At 45.2% G+C, this 26,498-nt stretch overlaps 1 protein-coding gene and 1 long non-coding RNA gene across 2 annotated transcripts in view; one reads left to right on the top strand and one right to left on the bottom strand.

The window, feature by feature from the left end:
• The window catches only part of LOC128703158 (uncharacterized), a 65,209-nt gene that overhangs the window by 13,328 nt on the left and 25,383 nt on the right, over positions 1–26,498 (top strand). The window contains exon 3 of the mRNA XM_070103326.1: positions 3,603–3,698. Coding sequence (XP_069959427.1) covers positions 3,603–3,698 — 96 coding nt within the window. The remainder of the gene's footprint in view (positions 1–3,602; positions 3,699–26,498) is intronic.
• Positions 181–25,027, bottom strand: LOC138855211 (uncharacterized). The gene is made up of 2 exons (XR_011394401.1): positions 24,529–25,027; positions 181–2,228 (listed from the first exon to the last, which is right to left on the bottom strand). It is a non-coding gene; the product is annotated as an uncharacterized lncRNA (long non-coding RNA).

Below are 26,498 nucleotides of genomic sequence, written 5' to 3'. Positions count from 1 at the left end.
AGTAGGAGGGGTGAGTGCGGAGGTAGGTAAGTAATGACAGGTCAGTGGTGACCACCACGACACTCTCATTAACTCTACAATACTCACTAACATATGCCTCGCCCACTCTTCACTCATATATAAACATAATAAAATATAAGAAATAGGAATAGCAAATAACGGGGACAGTGAATATTACTATTTACTCAAACACAGTTTATTATTACGTCTTTGTACAATAATATATTTGGGAACAGAACATTATTGTGGTTTAGATAAATGGGATGGTACACATAAGCAGTGAGACAGGGAATACAATCAACTTGACGAAAATGAATATAACTTACAATATAGCACAGAGGACAGTTCACTACAGGAACTAAGCCACCGGTCCCAAGACCTACACAGCACGAGTACTGCGCCAAGCCAGTACTCTGCCCAATGCCTCCAACAGTCTCCTCCAGAGACTTCAGCAGCCTTCTCCCGAGCCCTGCACCCCAGCAGCAGCTCCGCTCGAATCTCATGATCATGCTCTTCCTTGGGCTTTTATGGTAGTCAAAGTACCCCCTCCCCAATGGTGTATGTACCACGTGTTGCGACCTGACGCCGAGCTCTGACGCTGTTAAGAACAAAAGACCTCAGACGTGGGCGTGGCTACAGACGTCTGCCAAGGCAAGGTGTGACCATATAATTGGTTAAATTAGGTCTCCCCAGAGACCTCACAAGCCCAGCTGGACTACATCACATCCCCCTTTCTCCCCTAATTTAAAATATCTGAGAACTAGGACAATTTGTCCTAGTTATTAGACTATTTTAATCCTAATCCCTTAAATCTATTACAATACAAAGACAAAATTATACATAATACAATTATATTTCCCTCAACCTCCTCAACTACCACAAGGTAGCATAATCAGTACACCTGGCAGTTGGTCAGCATAATAGTCGCTCTCTGGTGCAAAGCCTCTTTACCCGTCATTTCTCCTTAAACCTAAATATCGGGCTCCAGTGCCTTCCCTACTTCTACTAGAAATGCACTAGCCAATGCTAGTCACCCTCGCACGTTAACCATTGGGCCAAACCTCTCTAGGCTTCTATGGCGTGGAAAACTGCTCCAACGGGTTGCATTCTTTCAAGTAACTGCAACTGGACCACTTCACGACCACCAAGGTCGCATTTTCGGCACACTTCACATGCACACTACAACATCTGAAAATCGAGACAGGGCAGGCATCGCAGCTAAGACCCTCCATTATCCTATGCCACTACTAGGATTCACTGGCCTCATAAAACAAGGCGGCCATAATCACTGGACCGTTTTCAAGGTCACCTTATTCCACACAGGTAACACTAACACTTCTGGCAAGTCAAAGTAGGCTGGGGACATCTCACATTCTTAATTGTCTCTCATGGCTGGCAGGGCATCCCCGCATACCGGTCGTACAGGTCGACCAACAAGGCAGGATACACCTCCATTCCGCCCTTGAAAGCAGGCTGGTCCCAGCAGCTGGAGTCCATCTCCGCGGCTCACTTCCTTCCACATCTCGGAGAATGGCAGCTCCATCATAGTAGATTCTCCTGTCCTGGCACACCAGCCAGAATCCCTCACACACCACTGCAGCATCACCGCCATCTCCTCCTTTTGAGCTAGGCAGCATCGCAGCAAGGCCGTATCACAGCAGCACACAGCACGGCCACAGCATCTCAACATCACCGCACGACCGCAGCATCTCAACATCACAGCACGGCTGTATCACAGCAGCACACAGCACGGCCACAGCATCGCAGCATGGCTACAGCATCGCAGCACGGTCGTATCACAGCAGCACACAGCACGGCCACAGCATCGCAGCATGGCTACAGCATCGCAGCACGGGCACAGCATAGCAGCACGGCTACAGCATCTCAGCAGCCGACATCAGCAGTAGCAGGCTATGGTCAGTTTCTCGAGGTGAGGTGAGGTCACTTCAGGTCATCAACAGCAGGTGCGGTCACCCATCCCTGGCAACTGCGGGTAACTGGCGGTCCGTGGGTGATGGTCACAGAGGCTGGGTGACGCAGACAGACACCCACTACACTGGATGACAGACCAGGGCAGCAATACATCTACTGGGGCACATCAGCTGGGTGACTGGGCATATCAGCTGGGTGACTGGGCACATCAGGTGGACAGCAATTATAGGCAACTCTTCAATGGGTGACAGTTGTGGGTGAGTCTTCCAAGGTGGGCTGGGTGACTTCTCATTCCTCTGTAAATATTCAATTTCGGCCAGTAATTGCTTCCCCCAAAAGTCTCACCCAAATACTGATATTCTCCACCATTTATCTCTAACCAACAACCACTCCACCAAATATAATATTACAACCAAACAATTATTCAGACCCACCGTCTGAAAAAAAGGTCAGTTAAGGTCACTAGGATTATAATATCACACTGAAATTTACTTTAACTTTACACACACAAGAAAAAAAAATGGTAGCATAACATAAGTATAACCGAGCAGTCAAAAATAAGGCACATGGGACTGGTTCCTACTATAAAAATAAGAAGAACCACCACCGCTTAGACACCATGTCATGTAGGGGGGTAATGATTAGCGGAATATGGGGGTAAGTGGAGGGGGTCAGTAGTAGGTAGGTGACAGGCGTAGGCAGTAGGAGGGGTGAGTGCGGAGGTAGGTAAGTAATGACAGGTCAGTGGTGACCACCACGACACTCTCATTAACTCTACAATACTCACTAACATATGCCTCGCCCACTCTTCACTCATATATAAACATAATAAAATATAAGAAATAGGAATAGCAAATAACGGGGACAGTGAATATTACTATTCTACTCAAACACAGTTTATTATTACGTCTTTGTACAATAATATATTTGGGAACAGAACATTATTGTGGTTTAGATAAATGGGATGGTACACATAAGCAGTGAGACAGGGAATACAATCAACTTGACGAAAATGAATATAACTTACAATATAGCACAGAGGACAGTTCACTACAGGAACTAAGCCACCGGTCCCAAGACCTACACAGCACGAGTACTGCGCCAAGCCAGTACTCTGCCCAATGCCTCCAACAGTCTCCTCCAGAGACTTCAGCAGCCTTCTCCCGAGCCCTGCACCCCAGCAGCAGCTCCGCTCGAATCTCATGATCATGCTCTTCCTTGGGCTTTTATGGTAGTCAAAGTACCCCCTCCCCAATGGTGTATGTACCACGTGTTGCGACCTGACGCCGAGCTCTGACGCTGTTAAGAACAAAAGACCTCAGACGTGGGCGTGGCTACAGACGTCTGCCAAGGCAAGGTGTGACCATATAATTGGTTAAATTAGGTCTCCCCAGAGACCTCACAAGCCCAGCTGGACTACATCACAACATCAGTCATTTTCACTGCCCAAGTCATGATCATGTCACAATAGACACTCATGGAGTCAAGAGCATTAATGGGTAATATGGAAACTCACAATTAACATGTTAACTTTAAATACACGTATATTTGAGGACAAGGAGAAGGAGATACTGAAAACTGAACACCCACTAACTTTGCTTCTGTAGCTACAAACAGTTCTTGCTACGTCCATCCAGGGGACAGTCACTCATTTCTCTCCTGTCTTCCAGTATTTGGTTCAAGAAGTGACGGCGAGCACCTTCCCTGGTGTATATGAGACAGCACTGATGTTGGAAGATGATCAATTGCTGGCTAAGTGTGCACAGGTAAGTTGTTGCATTAGAGGGCCTATGACGGCTTGTGCCGTGTGAGGGTTTATAGAGCCACTGACAGCATGTGCCGTATGGAACCCAGGTCAGCATGACACACTACACACAAGGCTAGATTAAAGCTAGGCTATAAGTATCTTTGGCAGTACTGTTCGTATGGAGATGTCAATGATATAAAATGCAAAGCGTGTGGACAGAGATAGGGCCATATACTGGTGTGTGGACAGAGACAGAGTCATACACTGGTGTGTGGACAAAGACAGGGCCATATACTGGTTTGTCGACAGTGACAGGGCCATACACGTGTGTGGACAGAGACAAAGCAGTACAGTGGTGTGTCGACAGAGACAGGGTCATACACTGGTGTGCGGACAGAGACGGTCATACACTGGTGTGCGGACAGAGACGGTCATACACTGGTGTGTGGATAGAGACGGTCATACACTGGTGTGCGGACAGAGACGGTCATACACTGGTGTGTGGATAGAGACGGTCATACACTGGTGTGTGGATAGAGACGGTCATACACTGGTGTGTGGATAGAGACGGTCATACACTAGTGTGTGGATAGAGACGGTCATACACTGGTGTGTGGATAGAGACGGTCATACACTGGTGTGTGGATAGAGACGGTCATACACTGGTGTGTGGATACAGACGGTCATACACTGGTGTGTGGATAGAGACGGTCATACACTGGTGTGTGGATAGAGACGGTCATACACTGGTGTGTGGATACAGACGGTCATACACTGGTGCGTGGATAGAGACGGTCATACACTGGTGCGTGGATAGAGACGGTCATACACTGGTGTGTGGATAGAGACGGTCATACACTAGTGTGTGGATACAGACGGTCATACACTGAAAGCAGTACAGTGGTGTGTCGACAGAGACAGGGTCATACACTGGTGTGCGGACAGAGACGGTCATACACCGGTGTGTGGATAGAGACGGTCATACACTGGTGTGTGGATAGAGACGGCCATACACTAGTGTGTGGATACAGACGGTCATACACTGGTGTGTGGATAGAGACGGTCATATACTGGTGTGTGGATAGAGACGGTCATACACTGGTGTGTGGATAGAGACACGGTCATACACTGGTGTGTGGATAGGGACAGGGCCATACACTGGTGTGTGGATAGAGACGGTCATACACTGGTGTGTGGATAGAGAGACGGTCATACACTGGTGTGTGGATAGAGACACGGTCATACACTGGTGTGTGGACAGAGACACGGTCATACACTGGTGTGTGGACAGAGACACGGTCATACTCTGGTGTGTGGACAGAGACACGGTCATACTCTGGTGTGAGGACAGAGACACGGTCAGACACTGGTGTGTGGACAGAGACACGGTCATACGCTGGTGTGTGGATAGAGACACGGTCATACACTGGTGTGTGGACAGACACGGTCATACACTAGTGTGTGGACAGAGACACGGTCATACACTGGTGTGTGGACAGAGACACGGTCATACGCTGGTGTGTGGACAGAGACACGGTCATACACTGGTGTGTGGACAGAGACACGGTCATACACTAGTGTGTGGATAGAGACACGGTCATACACTGGTGTGTGGACAGAGACACGGTCATACACTGGTGTGTGGACAGAGACACGGTCATACGCTGGTGTGTGGACAGAGACACGGTCATACGCTGGTGTGTGGACAGAGACACGGTCATACGCTGGTGTGTGGACAGAGACACGGTCATACGCTGGTGTGTGGACAGAGACACGGTCATACGCTGGTGTGTGGACAGAGACACGGTCATACACTGGTGTGTGGACAGAGACACGGTCATACGCTGGTGTGTGGACAGAGACACGGTCATACGCTGGTGTGTGGACAGAGACACGGTCATACGCTGGTGTGTGGACAGAGACACGGTCATACGCTGGTGTGTGGACAGAGACACGGTCATACGCTGGTGTGTGGACAGAGACACGGTCATACGCTGGTGTGTGGACAGAGACACGGTCATACGCTGGTGTGTGGACAGAGACACGGTCATACACTGGTGTGTGGACAGAGACACGGTCATACGCTAGTGTGTGGATAGAGACACGGTCATACACTGGTGTGTGGACAGAGACACGGTCATACGCTGGTGTGTGGACAGAGACACGGTCATACACTGGAGCATTATATCTTAAAATGTCCAAACATCTACCTGGAGATCTAACAATATTCAGTAGGGTCGAACAACGACCCATTGTGATTTTTGTAATCATATTTTTTTTTTTTGCGCTACACGCACAGGATAAGTTGACGGTACACCATAAACTAGGTTCTCAGACGATACAACTAAACTCAGTTTACTTTATGTACGCCAGATCATCATCTGGAAAAGACCCGGGCAGGGACAAGACCGGCGAACCTACTCCCTGGAGTTTACCTGGAGAGGGTTTCGGGGGCCAACGCCCCCGCTGCTCGGTCTGAGACCAGGCCTCATGGCCTGGTACCCCATACCCATACTGGTTCTTAAAAGATTACAGAGGTATACATAATGGGTCCAGGGACTGGGCCGCAAAGTTTTGATAGCTGGACAAGTTACAATGGTATTAAATTGTTTACATGTTTATATCTGTTCACCGTTATAATAAGTTATACACACACAGGACTCTTCTGTTTGTGGTTGCATGGGTCGAGTCACAGCTCCTGCTGTTGCACTCTTATAATAATAATCTTTATATCTACAAGTACATGATACAACTTAACCAGTGAAACCAGGGAGTCCAGGTGTGCACAGGTGGTCTTGGTTTATATGACCTTATTGTGCACACCAGCCTGGTCATGGACCGGGCCGGGGGGGCGTTGACCCCCGAAATACCCTCCAGGTATGTAGATGAATGGATCAGAGAACAAGTTGATAAATTAGACACATGTGCAACACTTGGGTATCTTTAATGAGGAAATGTTTCGCCACACAGTGACTTCATCATCAGACCATGCAAAGGAGAATGATGACGAACAGGAGGAGTTTGAGGTAATCTGGGAATTCTTCACTTGCCTAACTCTTAGGCATGACCTATTTCCACATTCGTCAAATGTAATACCACCTCACCTGTCTACAGTATATAAGCCACTTCTTCTTTTCAAGATTGATGGACTAATTACATCGACCTAAGGCTGAGGGACTGATTACCTCAAACTCCTCTTGTTCTTAACCATTCTCCTTTGTATGGACTGATGAAACCACTGTGTGGCGAAACGTTTCCTCATTAAAGATACCCAAGTGAAACAAACCGTACCATGGGTGGGGTTTGAACCCGCGATCAGTCTCAAAACTCCAGACCGTCGTGTCATTACGATTTCGTGAGTCATGTGTCTAATTTATCACCCTCCAGGTATATCATAGCCATCCATGAGTGGCACTCAAAATATAACAGTGGCACATAATGGGTTGACTGATTACCTCATACTCCTCCTCTCCTTGCGCCTTCCTCTTTGTATTGGACTGATGAAGCCACTGTGTGGCGAAACGTTTCCTGAATAAAGATTCCCATATGCTGCATAAGTGTCTCAATCTTCAACTTGTCGGTTTTTCAAACCATTCATCACATAATGGGTTGTTGTTGTTGTTGGGGTTTACAGGGCCACTGACAACATACGCCGTACTGAACCCAACATAACGGGTCCGGGGACTCGGCCACAAAGTTTTGATAGCTAAACAAGTTACAGTGATAATAAACTATTTACATGTTTATATCTGGTTACAATCATAGTGAGTTATTTATGCAGACATGAATTAAAATGTACCTTATATGTGGTTTTGAATTACTATTTATATTTCCTTATATTTTAGAATGGTGTAGCGGAATTTACACAATTTTAAGTCTTTATAAGTTATTTACAAAGGCAAAGTCAGGGTATTTTTTCAGAATAGTTGGCAATATGCCACTGTAGATATACACAGGTGGTGTGCACAGGTGGTATGCAAAGGTGGTGTGCACAGGTGGTGTGCACAGGTGTTGTGCACAGATGGTGTGCACCGTAGTTGAATTGTAATTAGCAGATAATACAGTACTAAATTACTTTCAATTCCATAACCATAATTTTCAAAGAGGTGGAGGGATAAGCCAATGGAAGGCTTCTGTCAGATGACCAAAAGCTCCAACTAAGACCCGCGTCAGGAAACACTTGTCCTGTTTCCTGACAAACCTTACCTAACCTAACTAAAGTGCTATAGATGGCACAGTGGTTGTGCCTTTGACTCACAACGAAGAGAACTTGGGTTCGATTCTTGGACGAGTGGAGATGTTAAGCAAGTTTCCTTACACCTGTTGATCCTCTTCACCTAGGATACCACTCGACTGTTGTGGGTGGCATCCTGGGGAAGTGGACCTAAGGTGAAAATTTGTGTGGACTGCCTCCAAGTGAGTCGCCTACCCTGGCAAACTCTGTTGACACCGAGCTCTGAGGTGGGTACCTCAGCCTCACAAGTGGCTTATAGGACAGATTTTCACAAATGATTGATGTTGCAAGAAACTCGCCTGCATGCATGTATAAAGGACTAACTTACTTGGTGTTGCAGCATATATCCTGATCTTCAACTTCCCTAAGCTTAGCCTTAGCCCCTTTGGACTTCCCCTCAGAAACCACGTGCAACCGGGAGCCTTAATTCCTGCAATATTCAATCGTTATTAGTGTCCTGCCTGCACCTCAGAAATTCCTATATCCAAGAGGGTATGTATCCCCTAGTATAACTATGCAGACACGGACACTAGCTTCCAGACTGCCTTGAGACACTGGTACTTACTGGGCATACACTGCCTGTTGCGCACCGGGCCCACAGGTCAAACTCACTCACAATTCTCCCCAGACACTGGCCAGAAATCTACGAGATAAAGTGGAGGTCTTGTCTTACTGTATGGCCCTGACGGAGGTCATCTACAGTACATCGAGGTGCCTCTACAAGATTTCCCCAGGTCTCAAATGTGAAGACACGTGGGGGCGCCGTCTGCTGATCATGGCACATCTTGTCTAGTTGGTGTCTGTCTTAAGAAGAACGAGCTGGTCTCTCTTCCAGACCCTCGTCTCTTCGTTCAAACTAGGGCTGCCAGATTTCCCTAGCTAACTTATCCTAGTGTTTGCCTACATTATCGGCCTATTACTACCTATGTTAAGGTCTTAGGTCTACATTATTATTATCTACAGTTGCCTCAGTAAACCTAATATTAATATACTAACAGTAAAACTACCTACTCCTTCCCTGAAGGGTAAATCTATAAATAAATAAGTGCCTACCATCAATCGCCAACCCGGGGAGAGAAATGTGTTTATGTTCGGGGAGAACGCTTTTTGTTTGGGTGAGTTTAAGGGCCACCCAGCTCAGCAATTCCATTACGGCCATGCCGGATCTGTCCTGTGGAACTTTAGGGACCAAATAAATTTCCACATCCTCCCACCGGCGAAGGTAGGCGCTAAGTCTAAATCAAGTTCACCTTCCGTGAGCCCCCATGGTGGACCCTGGACACGAGTTCCGTATGGCCCCTCTCATCGAGCAGACTCCAGTCTAACTTCAACCGTCCAGTTTCCCCTGCGTGGACCTCTGGGGGTGTAAACTTGTTGGTTCCGGTTGTCTTAGCACCCTTAATTTTAACTTTAACGTCTTTCGTATGTCTAGCCATGAGTGAGCAGCTCCGTACTTTCCCACCCAGTGGCCCACATGCCTTGGCAGCCTTTCCTCCCACTGTTACGAGGTTCCCTAGATTTAATGGCAATCTATCTCCCTCTTTATGTACCCTGTAAAAGTGTTTTCCCAAGGTGGCCGAGTGTTCGTCACTACCTACCTGGTTCAGCTTCCCTGGCAGTTCATAGTGTATACTGGTATTCATTATCACTACTCCCCCAGCTATCATGGGGACAGCTTCTCCTCTATCTGGCGTGGCAGGGAATTCAGGTGGAATCCTGCCGCCTATGATGTATCCTACTGAGGATCTGTATAACCCGATTCCTTCCCTAAACGTCCGTCGTGTAGACAGGAAGTCATCTATACGATTGGCTCCCACCAGGATACCTACATTTCTGACTGTGTCAGTGGTAATTCCCTGGTCTGCCAGCTTCACGTCAAGGTCTTTCAATCGCTTAGCTGCTGCAGCAAGACCTCTCACTGTAATTGCCCTGGGTAATGTCTCTACCACCAAGGCTGTAATGTCTCTGCAATGTCCACCTAATTTGACTGTGACATCCACCACGTCATAAGATTTGGGTGGGGCCTGACTTATAGCCCCTCCCAACATCATACTAACTTTCCTTGTGGCCTTCAACTTTAATTTAGCCACCAACTTCTTTGTTATCAAGGATACTTGTGCTCCTGGGTCAAAGAATAATCAGGTTGTTTCTGACCTTTGCCCATTCACAACCTTTGCCATGACTGTAGGAAGGGCAGCACCTCCATGATTCTCACTCGGATTAGAGACTTCACTCCCACTAATCAGGCTGGCTACCATTTCAGGCTTGGACTCACTTTCTATCTCTACCTGAGAGATATCCCTACTAGCCTGGGGCTCCCTTAAATTATTGGGATATAGTGCAGTATGGTGCTTACCTTTGCAACAGACTCGACACTCACTGAGCTGGGTGCCACAGTCTCTCGCAAAGTGTTCCCCACAACACTTGAAGCAGAGTCTCAACTCCCTTAGTCTCTGTTGTCTACTGCTCAGTGTTATATACTCCGAGCAACTCGTGCTAGCATGTTTGCCTTCGCAGAACACGCATATTCTGGCATGAGTGCCTCTGAGGTTCTGCTTAGAGGTTCTTACCTTAGACACTTCTTTACCATAGTACAATCCAACGCTAGTCGTACGAGCTTTAGACTGATCTCTCGAGATCTTTGAGTGACTGTCTGGACTTTTATGTGGTGATGGTGGTGACTCTTCTCTCACACCTATACTCAAATGAGAAATGAGATCTCCCAACCCCTCAACAATTTGTTTTATCGTGAAGCTATTCGTCCGATATTTTAAGCGTAACTCATGCACTGTAGTGCTAGCCAGTTTCCTCTGAATCACCTGGCTAAGGACCCATTCTGAATCATCCTCATCATGCAAATCTCTGAAACTATTTGTCAAGCTCATAATTTCAATACGGAACTTCTCTAGGCTTTGACGGTCATGTCGGCAAGCCTCTAGATCCAACAACCGATAAAGTATGGCCACTTTTATCTCCTCAGTGTTGCCAAACATGTCTTCTAATTGGTCTTTGGCATGTTGGTAATTAGTGTCAGTGATCTGGTTGTGCCGGACCAGGTCTAAGGCTTTACCCTTGAGCTGCGACCGCAAATACTGCAACTTGACGGCATCTGACAAATCGTTCCTCTCATCTATCTGGGCTTTAAACTGATCCCAGAAAGCAATGTACTCTGTTAAGGTTCCATCGAACGTTGGTAAATTCAACTGGGGCAATCTGGGCAACACATTAACAGGCGTGCTGTTGTTCGTGTTCCTTGAAACATTTGCTCCCCCTGCTGTACCGGCCTTCAAAGTCTTTATTAACTGCCTGCAGAGTCTCATCTCTGCTTTACACTCTGCCCTTCGTTCGTCATAGTCTGTCCGTGCTACTTCGACTGCATATTCAGACTCACCTGTAGTATAGGCCTCTGTCTCATAAAGGATAAATGATCTCTCAAAGGCCTCCAGTCTTTGCTCCAAAGGTTTCAGGCAACTCTCTAGTTCCTCCCAGTCTACGTCCTGGTCTTGCCTGACCGTATGACATTCCTCACATGCTTTGCTCAGGCACCCCTTATAGGCTCCCATAGACCGCTTTAATTGACTTAGAGCTGGGACAGCTGGTACTACATCTTCACCTACCATAGTTGCGGTTTAGTTAAGATCACGGTACTAATTTGTACTTCAATTAAGCCCACCCCACAGCACGAACGGTATTACATGAGAATGATAATTTGTACTTCAATTAGCCCACCCCACAGCACGAACGGTATTAGGTGAGAATGAACGAGTCTCAAGGCTTCTCAACAAGCTTAACAATTCCCTTTATTATATTGACTCTACTATGAATAAAAAATGTACACTGTTAGCTCTCAAATCCCAATCGAAATGTGTATCAGTGTGAAAGCTTAACCTAGCAATTTCCTGTACAATGCCAGCAAATAATTACAGGACTTAACCTAGTCTCAGGTACAATTCACAAATCCCACATTAAGATGAATCAAAGACAATGAAAATCACACAATAAAAAGTGCAGTATACAAATTAAAATCACTTGGTTAGCACAAGTAAATTCAACAAATCAACTTGTGAAACAGTAAATGAATAATGTGTGTAAACAGCTTGACCTAGCTTACTCAGTCTAGCATGGATGGTTGGATAAGGTAAATCCTAACCTAACTAGTGTGCTAGCTTAATTTAACCTAGCTTTAGAACTCCCTGTAAATAATAACTAGGTTAAATCTGTCCTAGCTCCTATAACTGCTGTAAATATTGCACAAGCCTAGCCTAACTATGGCTACCTTGCAAATCCACTGTAATTAAATTCACAAGCTTCTCTAGCCTACCTGGCCTGCCTGTAAATTACTACAAATAACAACTTCTGCGAATAGTCAGCTTGGCCTAGCCTCTGTGTAACTCTGGGCCTAGGTGTGCTAACTTAACCTAACTCTGTTAAACTGGTTTCTAACTGTGGCCTAGCTATGATAGCTTAACCTAGCTATTCTACATCACGGTTTTGAAGGACCACTTTTTTGGGAAAATTTGTGTGGACTTGCCTAACCTGGCAAACTCTGTTGACACCGAGCTCTGAGGTGGGTTCCTGAGCCTCACAAGTGGCTTATAGGACAGATTTTCACAAATGATTGATGTTGCAAGAAACTCGCCTGCAGGCACGTATAAAGGACTAACTTACTTGGTGTTGCAGCATATATCCTGATCTTCAACTTCCCTAAGCTTAGCCTTAGCCCCTTTGGACTTCCCCTCAGAAACCACGTGCAACTGGGAGCCTTAATTCCTGCAATATTCAAACATTATTAGTGTCCTGCCTGCACCTCAGAAATTCCTATATCCAAGAGGGTATGTATCCCCTAGTATAACTATGCAGACACGGACACTAGCTTCCAGACTGCCTTGAGACACTGGTACTTACTGGGCATGCACTGCCTGTTGCACACTGGGCCCACAGATCAAACTCACTCACAATTCTCCCCAAACACTGGCCAGAAATCTACGAGATAAAGAGGAGGTCTTGTCTTACTGTATGGCCCTGACGGAGGTCATCTATGGTACATCGAGGTGCCTCTACCATATTTCTCCAGGTCTCAAATGTGAAGACACATGGGGGCGCCGTCTGCTGATCATGGCACGTCTTGTCCAGTTGGTGTCTGTCTTAAGAAGAACGAGCTGGTTTCTCTTCCAGACCCTCGTCTCTTCGTTCAAACTAGGGCTGCCAGATTTCCCTAGCTAACTTATCCTAGTGTTTGCCTACATTATCGCCCTATTACTACCTATGTTAAGGTCTTAGGTCTACATTATTATTATCTACAGTTGCCTTAGCAAACCTAATATTAATATACTAACAGTAAAACTACCTACTCCTTCCCTGAAGGGTAAATCTATAAATAAATAAGTGCCTACCATCAATCGCCAACCCGGGGAGAGAAATGTGTTTATGTTCGGGGAGAACGCTCTTTGTTTCGGTGAGTTTAAGGGCCACCCAGCTCAGCCATTCCATTACGGCCATGCCGGATCTGTCCTGTGGAACTTTAGGGACCAAATAAATTTCCACACAACTAGATCTCGGTTCTTGGGGAAAATACCAGGTTAGGATGTACAACCCAGAACCTCTGAGGTGCTTCAGGTACCACAGGTGCAACCATCTCAGCACCCAATGTCAGTTTAAGGAAAAATATGCGGCACTTGCAGCGGGTCTCACCCAACCAAGGACTGCTTGGATAAACTGCAGAAAGGTGAAGCTATGGAACCTAGATTTCCGAACTGTTTACCTGGAGTTTACCTGGAGAGAGTTTCGGGGGTCAACGCCCCCGCGGCCCGGTCTGTGACCAGGCCTCCTGGTGGATCAGCGCCTGATCAACCAGGCTGTTGCTGCTGGCTGCACGCAAACCAACGTACGAGCCACAGCCCGGCTGATCAGGAACTGACTTTAGGTGCTTGTCCAGTGCCAGCTTGAAGACTGCCAGGGGTCTGTTGGTAATCCCCCTTATGTGTGCTGGGAGGCAGTTGAACAGTCTTGGGCCCCTGACACTTATTGTATGGTCTCTTAACGTGCTAGTGACACCCCTGCTTTTCATTGGGGGGATGGTGCATCGTCTGCCAAGTCTTTTGCTTTCGTAGTGAGTGATTTTCGTGTGCAAGTTCGGTACTAGTCCCTCTAGGATTTTCCAGGTGTATATAATCATGTATCTCTCCCTCCTGCGTTCCAGGGAATACAGGTTTAGAAACCTCAAGCGCTCCCAGTAATTGAGGTGTTTTATCTCCATTATGCGCGCCGTGAAAGTTCTCTGTACATTTTCTAGGTCGGCAATTTCACCTGCCTTGAAAGGTGCTGTTAGAGTGCAGCAATATTCCAGCCTAGATAGAACAAGTGACCTGAAGAGTGTCATCATGGGCTTGGCCTCCCTAGTTTTGAAGGTTCTCATTATCCATCCTGTCATTTTTCTAGCAGATGCGATTGATACAATGTTATGGTCCTTGAAGGTGAGATCCTCCGACATAATCACTCCCAGGTCTTTGACGTTGGTGTTTCGCTCTATTTTGTGGCCAGAATTTGTTTTGTACTCTGATGAAGATTTAATTTCCCCATGTTTACCATATCTGAGTAATTGAAATTTCTCATCGTTGAACTTCATATTGTTTTCTGCAGCCCACTGAAAGATTTGGTTGATGTCCGTCTGGAGCCTTGCAGTGTCTGCAATGGAAGACACTGTCATGCAGATTCGGGTGTCATCTGCAAAGGAAGACACGGTGCTGTGGCTGACATCCTTGTCTATGTCGGATATGAGGATGAGGAACAAGATGGGAGCTAGTACTGTGCCTTGTGGAACAGAGCTTTTCACCGTAGCTGCCTCGGACTTTACTCTGTTGATGACTACTCTCTGTGTTCTGTTAGTGAGGAAATTATAGATCCATCGACCGACTTTTCCTGTTATTCCTTTAGCGCGCATTTTGTGCGCTATTACGCCATGGTCACACTTGTCGAAGGCTTTTGCAAAGTCTGTATATATTACATCTGCATTCTTTTTGTCTTCTAGTGCATTTAGGACCTTGTCGTAGTGATCCAGTAGCTGAGACAGACAGGAGCGACCTGTTCTAAACCCATGTTGCCCTGGGTTGTGTAACTGATGGGTTTCTAGATGGGTGGTGATCTTGCTTCTTAGGACCCTTTCAAAGATTTTTATGATATGGGATGTTAGTGCTATTGGTCTGTAGTTCTTTGCTGTTGCTTTACTGCCCCCTTTGTGGAGTGGGGCTATGTCTGTTGTTTTTAGTAACTGAGGGACGACCCCCGTGTCCATGCTCCCTCTCCATAGGATGGAAAAGGCTCGTGATAGGGGCTTCTTGCAGTTCTTGATGAACACAGAGTTCCATGAGTCTGGCCCTGGGGCAGAGTGCATGGGCATGTCATTTATCGCCTGTTCGAAGTCATTTGGCGTCAGGATAACATCGGATAGGCTTGTGTTAATCAAATTTTGTGGCTCTCTCATAAAAAATTCATTTTGATCTTCGACTCTCAGTCTGGTTAGCGGCTTGCTAAAAACTGAGTCATATTGGGACTTGAGTAGCTCACTCATTTCCTTGCTGTCATCTGTGTAGGACCCATCTTGTTTAAGTAGGGGCCCAATACTGGGCGTTGTTCTCGATTTTGATTTGGCATAGGAGAAGAAATACTTTGGGTTTCTTTCGATTTCATTTATAGCTTTTAGTTCTTCCCGCGATTCCTGACTCCTAAAGGATTCTTTTAGCTTAAGTTCGATGCTTGCTATTTCTCTGACCAGTGTCTCCCTGCGCATTTCAGATATATTGACCTCTTTTAGCCGCTCTGTTATTCTTTTCCGTCGCCTGTAAAGGGAGCGCCTGTCTCTTTCTATTTTACATCTACTCCTCCTTTTTCTTAGAGGAATAAGCCTTGTGCATACATCGAGTGCCACCGAGTTAATCTGTTCTAGGCATAAGTTGGGGTCTGTGTTGCTTAGTATATCTTCCCAGCTTATATCGGTTAGGACTTGGTTTACTTGGTCCCACTTTATGTTTTTGTTATTGAAGTTGAATTTGGTGAATGCTCCCTCGTGACTAGTCTCATTTTGTCGGTCTGGGGCTCCTCGCATACATGTCTGAACCTCAATTATGTTGTGATCTGAGTATATTGTTTTTGATATGGTGACATTTCTTATCAGATCATCATTGTTAGTGAATATGAGGTCTAGTGTATTCTCCAGTCTAGTAGGCTCTATTATTTGTGGCAAGAAGCATCATGTTGAAGATTGAGACATTTATGCAGCATATGGGAATCTTTATTCAGGAAACGTTTTGCCACACAGTGGCTTCATCAGTCCAATACAAAGAGGAAGGCGTAAGGAGAGGAGGAGTATGAGGTAATCAGTCCCTCAGCCTGGAGTCGATGTGTTCAGTCCATCAATCTTGTAGAATGTACAGCATAGGGCCGTAGACGTGGCTTATATACTGTAGTGAGGTGAGGTGAAGCAGGCGGAGGCGGGGTCATAGTGGTACCATCCACTAGTCGAAGTAGGTCTTCGTCCAAAGACTGCATAAATGTCTTAATCTTCAACTTGTCGGTTTTTCAAACCATTCATCACAAGAAGCATCATGCCTGGAATTTGCACTGCCCGGAGAGGCCCCGCCGTCTCAAGGCAGCAGGGAAAACTCTGGTTGTCCAGCCTCCAGCATTAAATAGAGCCCTCACCATTGAGCAACAGTCTCGTTCAGAGTAGCCTACAGTAACATGGAATTCAGTGCCACGTCCCCGGCCACAGCGACGAAAGAAGCCGAGGAAGCATCAACAACGGGGTCGTCCCCTTGCTCAGCCAGCTTACAATATTTCTGCTCAAGCTCCCACCCGACAACGGCAGCCAACGAGCCCCATGCTGCAAGAAAAAACTACAGACAATACATCAACCCTAGCACCATAACAGTCACCAGTGAGGAATACTGTAGTCAAAGAGAACAGACTAGGACATCCCATATTACCTCTTGAGCCGTCAAATGATGTCGACGATCAAGGGCTTTACCAGCATCAGATGCGACCTGATAGACATTACCTGGAGTTTACCTGGAGAGAGTTTCGGGGGTCAACGCCCCCGCGGCCCGGTCTGTGACCAGGCTTCCTGGTGGATCAGCGCCTGATCAACCAGGCTGTTGCTGCTGGCTGCACGCAAACCAACGTACGAGCCACAGCCCGGCTGATCAGGAACTGACTTTAGGTGCTTGTCCAGTGCCAGCTTGAAGACTGCCAGGGGTCTGTTGGTAATCCCCCTTATGTGTGCTGGGAGGCAGTTGAACAGTCTCGGGCCCCTGACACTTATTGTATGGTCTCTTAACGTGCTAGTGACACCCCTGCTTTTCATTGGGGGGATGGTGCATCGTCTGCCAAGTCTTTTGCTTTCGTAGTGAGTGATTTTCGTGTGCAAGTTCGGTACTAGTCCCTCTAGGATTTTCCAGGTGTATATAATCATGTATCTCTCCCTCCTGCGTTCCAGGGAATACAGGTTTAGAAACCTCAAGCGCTCCAAGTAATTGAGGTGTTTTATCTCCGTTATGCGCGCCGTGAAAGTTCTCTGTACATTTTCTAGGTCGGCAATTTCACCTGCCTTGAAAGGTGCTGTTAGAGTGCAGCAATATTCCAGCCTAGATAGAACAAGTGACCTGAAGAGTGTCATCATGGGCTTGGCCTCCCTAGTTTTGAAGGTTCTCATTATCCATCCTGTCATTTTTCTAGCAGATGCGATTGATACAATGTTATGGTCCTTGAAGGTGAGATCCTCCGACATAATCACTCCCAGGTCTTTGACGTTGGTGTTTCGCTCTATTTTGTGGCCAGAATTTGTTTTGTACTCTGATGAAGATTTAATTTCCTCATGTTTACCATATCTGAGTAATTGAAATTTCTCATCGTTGAACTTCATATTGTTTTCTGCAGCCCACTGAAAGATTTGGTTGATGTCCGCCTGGAGCCTTGCAGTGTCTGCAATGGAAGACACTGTCATGCAGATTCGGGTGTCATCCGCAAAGGAAGACACGGTGCTGTGGCTGACATCCTTGTCTATGTCGGATATGAGGATGAGGAACAAGATGGGAGCTAGTACTGTGCCTTGTGGAACAGAGCTTTTCACCGTAGCTGCCTCGGACTTTACTCTGTTGACGACTACTCTCTGTGTTCTGTTAGTGAGGAAATTATAGATCCATCGACCGACTTTTCCTGTTATTCCTTTAGCACGCATTTTGTGCGCTATTACGCCATGGTCACACTTGTCGAAGGCTTTTGCAAAGTCTGTATATATTACATCTGCATTCTTTTTGTCTTCTAGTGCATTTAGGACCTTGTCGTAGTGATCCAATAGTTGAGACAGACAAGAGCGACCTGTTCTAAACCCATGTTGCCCTGGGTTGTGTAACTGATGGGTTTCTAGATGGGTGGTGATCTTGCTTCTTAGGACCCTTTCAAAGATTTTTATGATATGGGATGTTAGTGCTATTGGTCTGTAGTTCTTTGCTGTTGCTTTACTGCCCCCTTTGTGGAGTGGGGCTATGTCTGTTGTTTTTAGTAACTGTGGGACGACCCCCGTGTCCATGCTCCCTCTCCATAGGATGGAAAAGGCTTCTTGCAGTTCTTGATGAACACAGAGTTCCATGAGTCTGGCCCTGGGGCAGAGTGCATGGGCATGTCATTTATCGCCTGTTCGAAGTCATTTGGCGTCAGGATAACATCGGATAGGCTTGTGTTCATCAAATTTTGTGGCTCTCTCATAAAAAATTCATTTTGATCTTCCACTCTCAGTCTGGTTAGCGGCTTGCTAAAAACTGAGTCATATTGGGACTTGAGTAGCTCACTCATTTCCTTGCTGTCATCTGTGTAGGACCCATCTTGTTTAAGTAGGGGCCCAATACTGGACGTTGTTCTCGATTTTGATTTGGCATAGGAGAAGAAATACTTTGGGTTTCTTTCGATTTCATTTATGGCTTTTAGTTCTTCCCGCGATTCCTGACTCCTAAAGGATTCTTTTAGCTTAAGTTCGATGCTTGCTATTTCTCTGACCAGTGTCTCCCTACGCATTTCAGATATATTGACCTCTTTTAGCCGCTCTGTTATTCTTTTCCGTCGCCTGTAGAGGGAGCGCCTGTCTCTTTCTGTTTTACATCTACTCCTCCTTTTTCTTAGAGGAATAAGCCTTGTGCATACATCGAGTGCCACCGAGTTAATCTGTTCTAGGCATAAGTTGGGGTCTGTGTTGCTTAGTATATCTTCCCAGCTTATATCGGTTAGGACTTGGTTTACTTGGTCCCACTTTATGTTTTTGTTATTGAAGTTGAATTTGGTGAATGCTCCCTCGTGACTAATCTCATTATGTCGGTCTGGGGCTCCGCGCATACATGACTGAACCTCAATTATGTTGTGATCTGAGTATATTGTTTTTGATATGGTAACATTTCTTATCAGATCATCATTGTTAGTGAAGATGAGGTCTAGTGTATTCTCCAGTCTAGTAGGCTCTATTATTTGCTGGTTTAAATTGAATTTTGTGCAGAGATTTAAAAGCTCGCGTGAGTGTGAGTTTTCATCAGAGCTGCCTCCTGGTGTTATTACTGCAACAATATTATTTGCTATATTCCTCCATTTTAGGTGCCTTAAGTTGAAATCCCCCAGGAGCAAGATGTTTGGTGCAGGAGCTGGAAGGTTTTCCAGACAGTGATCAATTTTAACAGCTGTTCCTGGAATTGCTGGGATGTTGCATCCGGAGGCTTGTAGACTACCACAATGACTAGGTTTTGGTTCTCGACCTTTACTGCTAAAACTTCCACTACATCATTTGAGGCATTTAGCAGTTCTGTGCAAACAAGTGACTCTGCAATGTACAGGCCAACCCCCCCCTTTTGCCTGTTCACTCTGTCACATCTGTATAGGTTGTAACCTGGGATCCATATTTCGTTGTCCAAGTGATCCTTTATGTGGGTCTCAGTGAAAGCCGCGAACATTGCCTTTGCCTCTGCAAGCAGTCCACGGATGAAAGGTATTTTGTTGTTTGTTGCTGGCTTTAGACCCTGTATATTTGCAAAGAAGAATGTTATCGGACTGGTGGTATTGTTGGTACTGGGGGGGGGGGATTTTTTTTCCGGCATTAGTATCTGTATCTGTTGGTTTGGAGTGGATGCCATCGACTGTGGTTCCACTCCAGGAATGACTGGATTTGGTGTACGATTTCTGCCATTTCCTGCCAGTTTTTTTTCCTTCCTGGCACTAAAAAACCTCTCCTTCTTGAGTGGCTGTGGCTACCCAGGTTTTCCCATGGCCTGGATGTTTTGTATCTTTTTGTCCCCTTTAGATGGTATGCCTGGCAATTTAAGTTATAGTACAGTCTTTCCTGTACTGAAGAGGTACACAGTTCAGGGTGAAAAAGCTTACAGGAAGGGAGTTTGCATTTTCCTGTTGTCATATGGGTTTTGCATTTTCTAGGGTGGTCATAGTTGCACGTCCCATCTGTTTTTCCAGATTTCCCATGCCAGCAGATACCAAGTGCATAGTATGTGCACAGGCTTGGTTTCCGTTTGCCTTGGGTTTCTGTGACTGTATTCCCTGTTGGTGCATGTTTCCCTGTCTTACTTCTATCCTCCCTAGCACCAACAATGGAGCTCCCACCAGTTGTTTTTGGTAATATATCCTCACTATTGCTAGTGGAGTCCTCTTGTTTGCTATTTCCTGCAGTATTTCTAGTTTTCAATATTGGTTTTATCTTATCTTTGACTACACTTGTTTCCCTACTATGGCTCCTGTCCCCTATGAGGTCATTTATATGTATTCCTTCCTGCATATAATTCCCGACTACCTGGACAAAATCTCCAGCTTCACCATTACTGTCTCCCAGGACAGCATCTCCAGCTTCTCCATTACTGTCTCCCAGGACAGCATCTCCAGCTTCACCATTACTGTCTCCCAGGACAGCACCTCCAGCTTCACCATTACTATCTCCCAGGACAGCACTATCAGCCCCCCATTTACTGACTACCAGGACATCATCTCCAGCCTTACAGTTTCTGACTACATGGCCAGTATCAAGGGCAGTACCATTCAGCCCAGACTTTTTATGTTCCCATCTGTTGTAGAAAGCTTCCAGGTTGTCTATGAAAGCAGCTTTGATGTTGACCTCTTTTAATACCCTTGTGATTTTAGTCCACAGATTTATCTCATTTGGGCATACCCAAAAACACTTCCCTGTTTTAATACTGCTTGTAGCTAGTTCTTGGATATCTGCACAAGGGGCGTGACACCAATTTCCACAAAAATGACAATTTATGCATGTGGAAGCCCGTTTGTTTGACTGACCACAGACTACACACAGCTTCATAATGATTTGAATGGTTGATTTACTGCAATTCTACTAGCAACCTCTTGAAAATTATATTAATAACCTGTTAGGTAGTGCACAACGACACCGTTTGAAACCAGTCCAGGGTTCGGGCCAGTCAAGGGTTCGGACCAGTCAAGGGTTCGGACCAGTCAAGGGTTCGGACCAGTCTATCTGATCTGATCAGTGGGTCACTTATTTAAAACATACTGGTCGGTGATTTGGGCTAACACATGAAGGATCTACTGGAAATTATCTACCCGAGTAATATGTGATATGATTGATACAAAAGTATAACTTGCGTGTTGAAGAGCCGGTGACTGCTGGCACTCCTACAATGACGAACGGTCGACCTCCACCCTTGTTTATCAATCGCTGTATCTAGCTTCTAGGGTTATTAAGCCAGGATTATTGACCCCGAAGGGTTAGTAAGCCAGGATTATTAATCCTGGAGGGTTAGTAAGCCAAGATTATTAATCCTGGAAGGTCAGTAAGCCAGGACTATTAACCCTGAAGGGTTAGTAAGCCAGGACTATTAACCCTGGAGGGTTAGTAAGCCAGGATTATTAACCCGGAGGGTTATTAAGCCAGGATTATTAACCCTGGAGGGTTAGTAAGCAAGGATTATTAACCCGGAGGGTTATTAAGCCAGGATTATTAACCCTGGAGGGTTAGCAAGCCAGGATTATTAACCCTGGAGGGTTAGTAAGCCAGGATTATTAACCCTGGAGGGTTAGTAAGCAAGGATTATTAACCCGGAGGGTTATTAAGCCAGGATTATTAACCCCGAAGGGTTAGTAAGCCAGGATTATTAATCCTGGAGGGTTAGTAAGCCAGGATTATTAACCCTGGAGAGTTAGTAAGCCAAGATTATTAATCCTGGAAGGTCAGTAAGCCAGGACTATTAACCCTGAAGGGTTAGTAAGCCAGGACTATTAACCCTGGAGGGTTAGTAAGCCAGGATTATTAACCCGGAGGGTTATTAAGCCAGGATTATTAACCCTGGAGGGTTAGTAAGCAAGGATTATTAACCCGGAGGGTTATTAAGCCAGGATTATTAACCCTGGAGGGTTAGCAAGCCAGGATTATTAACCCTGGAGGGTTAGTAAGCCAGGATTATTAACCCTGGAGGGTTAGTAAGCAAGGATTATTAACCCGGAGGGTTATTAAGCCAGGATTATTAACCCCGAAGGGTTAGTAAGCCAGGATTATTAATCCTGGAGGGTTAGTAAGCCAGGATTATTAACCCTGGAGAGTTAGTAAGCCAAGATTATTAATCCTGGAAGGTCAGTAAGCCAGGACTATTGACCCTGAAGGGTTAGTAAGCCAGGACTATTAACCCTGGAGGGTTAGTAAGCCAGGATTATTAACCTGGAGGGTTAGTAAGCAAGGATTATTAACCCGGAGGGTTAGTAAGCCAGGATAACCCAAGATTATTAACCCCTGCAGGCTAGTAACCCAAGACAACTAACCCTGAAAGTTAGTAAGCCAGGATGACCCAAGATTATCAACCCTGGAGGATTAATAAGCCAAGATAACCCAAGAAATTAACCTCAGAAGGTTAGTAATCCAGGCTAACGGAGGATAACTCAAAGTTATTAATCCAAGTGTGTTAGTAACCCAGGATAACCTAGGAAAGCCAGTGTAACTTGTCTTCTGTGGTCCTTAGGTGTTCTTCTCCAGGTTGCCATCCACACCGAATGACTAACACCCAGGTACCTACTTACTGCTAGGTGAACAGAAACAGCAGGTATAAGATGACTAACAACCAGGAACCTATTTACTGCTAGGTGACCAGGGACAGCAGGTGTAAGATGACTAACGCTCAAATACCTACTTACTGCTAGGTGAACAGGGACAGCAGGTGTAAGGTGACTAACACCCAGGTACCTGCTTGTTGCTAGGTGAACAGTGACAGAAGGTGAAAGGTGACTAACACTCAGGTACCTACTTACTGCTAGGTGAACAGGGACAGCAGGTGTAAGATGACTAACACCCAAGTACCTACTTACTGTTAGGTGAACAGGGATAGATGTAAGGTAACATGCCCAGCGTCTACACCATTCCCAGGATCGAACCTGGGACCTCCGGTTGTGTTGAAGGTTCAAATTGCAATTGAACCCAAGTAAAAATTTACTTCGATTAAAACGCTTTTTCGAAATTGCTAGGGACCCATCTTCAGTACCAAAATTAAAGAAAAAAAAACGGAAAAAATCCATGGAGTTTAGCCGAAGATTGTGATAGAATGTGTGGGGGGATGTGAAGTTTGATCCAAGGATAATGAGAGCAGATCAGATGACCTGGATGAAGAGTTGGAACTTAATTCTTATAGTCCTATCATCTAGGAAGTTACAGAGGGAGGTCGAAGTTGGAACATAGCTTAAACCTTAAGCCGTTGTGCCACACTGTGTCAAAGGCTTTCTCAACATCTTTGGCTACTAGGGCTGTCTTTTTCCCTTGGTATTTGTTTATGTGGATGTAGTTTAGAATTAAGTTGAGTGCATCTTGAGTGGAACGGTTTGATCTGAAGCCAAATTGGCCATTATATAAGAGAGAGTTTGTTTCAAGATGTCTACGTAGTCGTGAGTTTATGATTTTTTCATAGATCTTTCCCAGTACTTCGAGCAAGCTGATGGGGCGGTAGTTTTTTGGGTCAGAGTGGTCTTTGTTGGGTTTTGGGATGAGGATAGCAGTGGCTGCTTTGAAGAGAGTGGGGAAGTAGCCGGATGCAAGTGATGCATTGAGGAGGTTGGTGAAGGCTGAGATGATTGAGTCTGGGAGATGTTCTAGGATGATGTGGTTGATGCCGGAGGCTCCTGGGGCTTTTGGAGAAGGCGCTGAATGAGAGTTTTAATGTCATTGGCTGTGATGGGGTGTCCAGTTCCTGAGTGGCAGTGAGTCAAGTTGTATGTACCTGTCAGGTGCCGTTAGGTGTACGTGTTCAGTGTTCCATTGGTCTATTTGTTGTATATGTGGCAGAGTGTCTGATAGTGGAGGGTGTGGGTGGAAAATATTCTTCCATATATTCTTGAAGATGTTTGTTGCTGTTTGTGGGTCGGTGATGTTTCTGTTGTCGTGGGTGATGTGTTCGAATTTGTTGTTGTTGTTGTTACCTCGGATTCTATTAATGAAGTTCCAGAAAGTTTTGGGGTCTTTCATGCGTTGCTCATTTGCCTGGTGTATAAGCCCTGCCCCATGGGTGTTGTGGTCCTGCTCTAGGCTATGAAGTATGTTGTTCCTGAGGTATGTGAGGTCCTGTCTTACCTGGTTGAATCTGTGTGTGTTGAGGCGGAAGCGGTTCGAGTTCGAGTTCTAATGACCAGAGCTTTTTGGTAAGATGGGGAAGGAAGAAGGATGGGTAAGGATGGAAATATTGGAAAAGGGTTGGAAGGGGGGAGAGGTAGGATATAAAAGGTAAGTGGCCCAACCACTTTGGTGTAATTTAAAAAGTGTATTTGAATTGATAAGATATTCTTTAAGGGGTATAATACTAACCCATCAGAGTCACATAAATATAATAGGTATATAAGTACATGACTCTGAATTGGTTGTAGTTATACAAGTTGCAATTGCTTTTTTTTTTTTTTTTTTTTTTTTTTTTTTTTTTTTTTTTTTTTTTTTTTTTTTTTTTTCGCGATTGCACAACGGATATTTATACAACAAGAAAGGCAATATTTTCTGGCCAGTTTATGAGCCCGTGACAATAGCTTCTTAATGGTGGTGTCCAACAATAGTCAATAGCATAATTTTACATTAGAAAGTTATTTAAGATGTCTCCCTAATTGGGGGCGATGATTTTCACAGTATACATAGAAGGGTTCTGGTAGTATCCAATCTTCTTCATCAGGTAAGTCGCTCAATATCATGGGTCGAGGGTAATCATCTTTATGAATAAAACGACGAACCCTCTGTGGGAGAGTCATTCTTTGAGTCCTGTGAGGCGGAGTATTGATGGTGTAATCTGTGGTATTTATCACTTGTATAGGATGTTCTCTATCTGGCATGTATAGTTCTTGCATTGTATAAAGTTGTTTCTTTTTTAGGGTGTCAAGGCGTACATTTATGGCAGTGATATCTTGTTGTGTGTGTAAATCTGCCATTTTAACTCTGTCTCTCCTCCTGGTATCGGTAATAAAGCGAAGAGCTCTATTCTGGACCCGTTGTAACCGTAGCATGTTGGTCTTTGTTGTTAATGACATTGGGACACAAGGGTATTCAAGTATAGGTCTTATTATCATTTTATACAGATGTTTTTTGACATGTTGAGGGGCTTGATTGAATCGAAAGAGTCTGCTAAGACCGGCTTTGGCTGTGTTGATCTTTTTAGTTACATGAGATGTTGAGTGGAGCAGCCTGTCTATTTCATATCCCAAAATCTTGTTAGGGTTTCTAATGGCTACAGGTGTACCTCTGATGGAGATACCCCCTTTATCTTCGATGGTTGATGCAAAACATCCTATCGTGCTAACAAGGACCTTGTCAGGATTAGTCGTAATTCTCCATTTCTTCTCCCAATTAGATGTTCGACGAAGTTCAATATTCATTTTTTCTATGACTCTCTCATACTTGTATTTTCCTGTTACTGGAGTTGATGAGACGACATGAATAACATCATCTGCAAACTGTGTCACAATTGTGTCATTAAACTCTGGTTGAGGAAGGTCATTCACATAAATGTTAAACAGAAGTGGACTGAGACAAGAACCTTGTGGGACACCAGCCGTCGGTATAAAAGGTTCTGTCGACTTGCCATGAAAGGTGGGAATGATTTTTCTTTGAGTTAAGAAATTATAAATTACTCTGAGAAAAGTCCAGTTATGGTCTGGTAGGTCAATGAGTTTGTATATAAGGCCATCATGCCATAAGCTATCAAAAGCTTTATGAACATCTCTGGTGGCAATTAAGGCAAGATTGCCCTGCTGTTTTAGACTTGCTACAGTGTCAAAAATAACATTTATTGCATGATTGGTACCTCTATGTGTTCTAAAGCCAAATTGTTTTTCAGTAAACAAGTGATTAAACTCCATATAGTAATTCAATCTGTTGGAGATGACTTTCTCAAGAACTTTTCCAGTGACTTCAAGTAAAGATATAGGTCTATAGTTCCCAGGTTGGTGGATGTCTTTATTGGGCTTAGCAAGAAAGATCATTCTAGTAGTCTTAAAAACAACTGGAAAATGTCCTGAGGCCAAGATGGCATTAAAGATATTTACCAAGGACTGTTTGCAATTTCT

This window comes from Cherax quadricarinatus, chromosome 85, assembly GCF_038502225.1.
Source record: "Cherax quadricarinatus isolate ZL_2023a chromosome 85, ASM3850222v1, whole genome shotgun sequence".
NCBI lineage: Eukaryota > Metazoa > Arthropoda > Malacostraca > Decapoda > Parastacidae > Cherax > Cherax quadricarinatus.
This window is presented reverse-complemented; position numbering and strand designations above follow the sequence as displayed.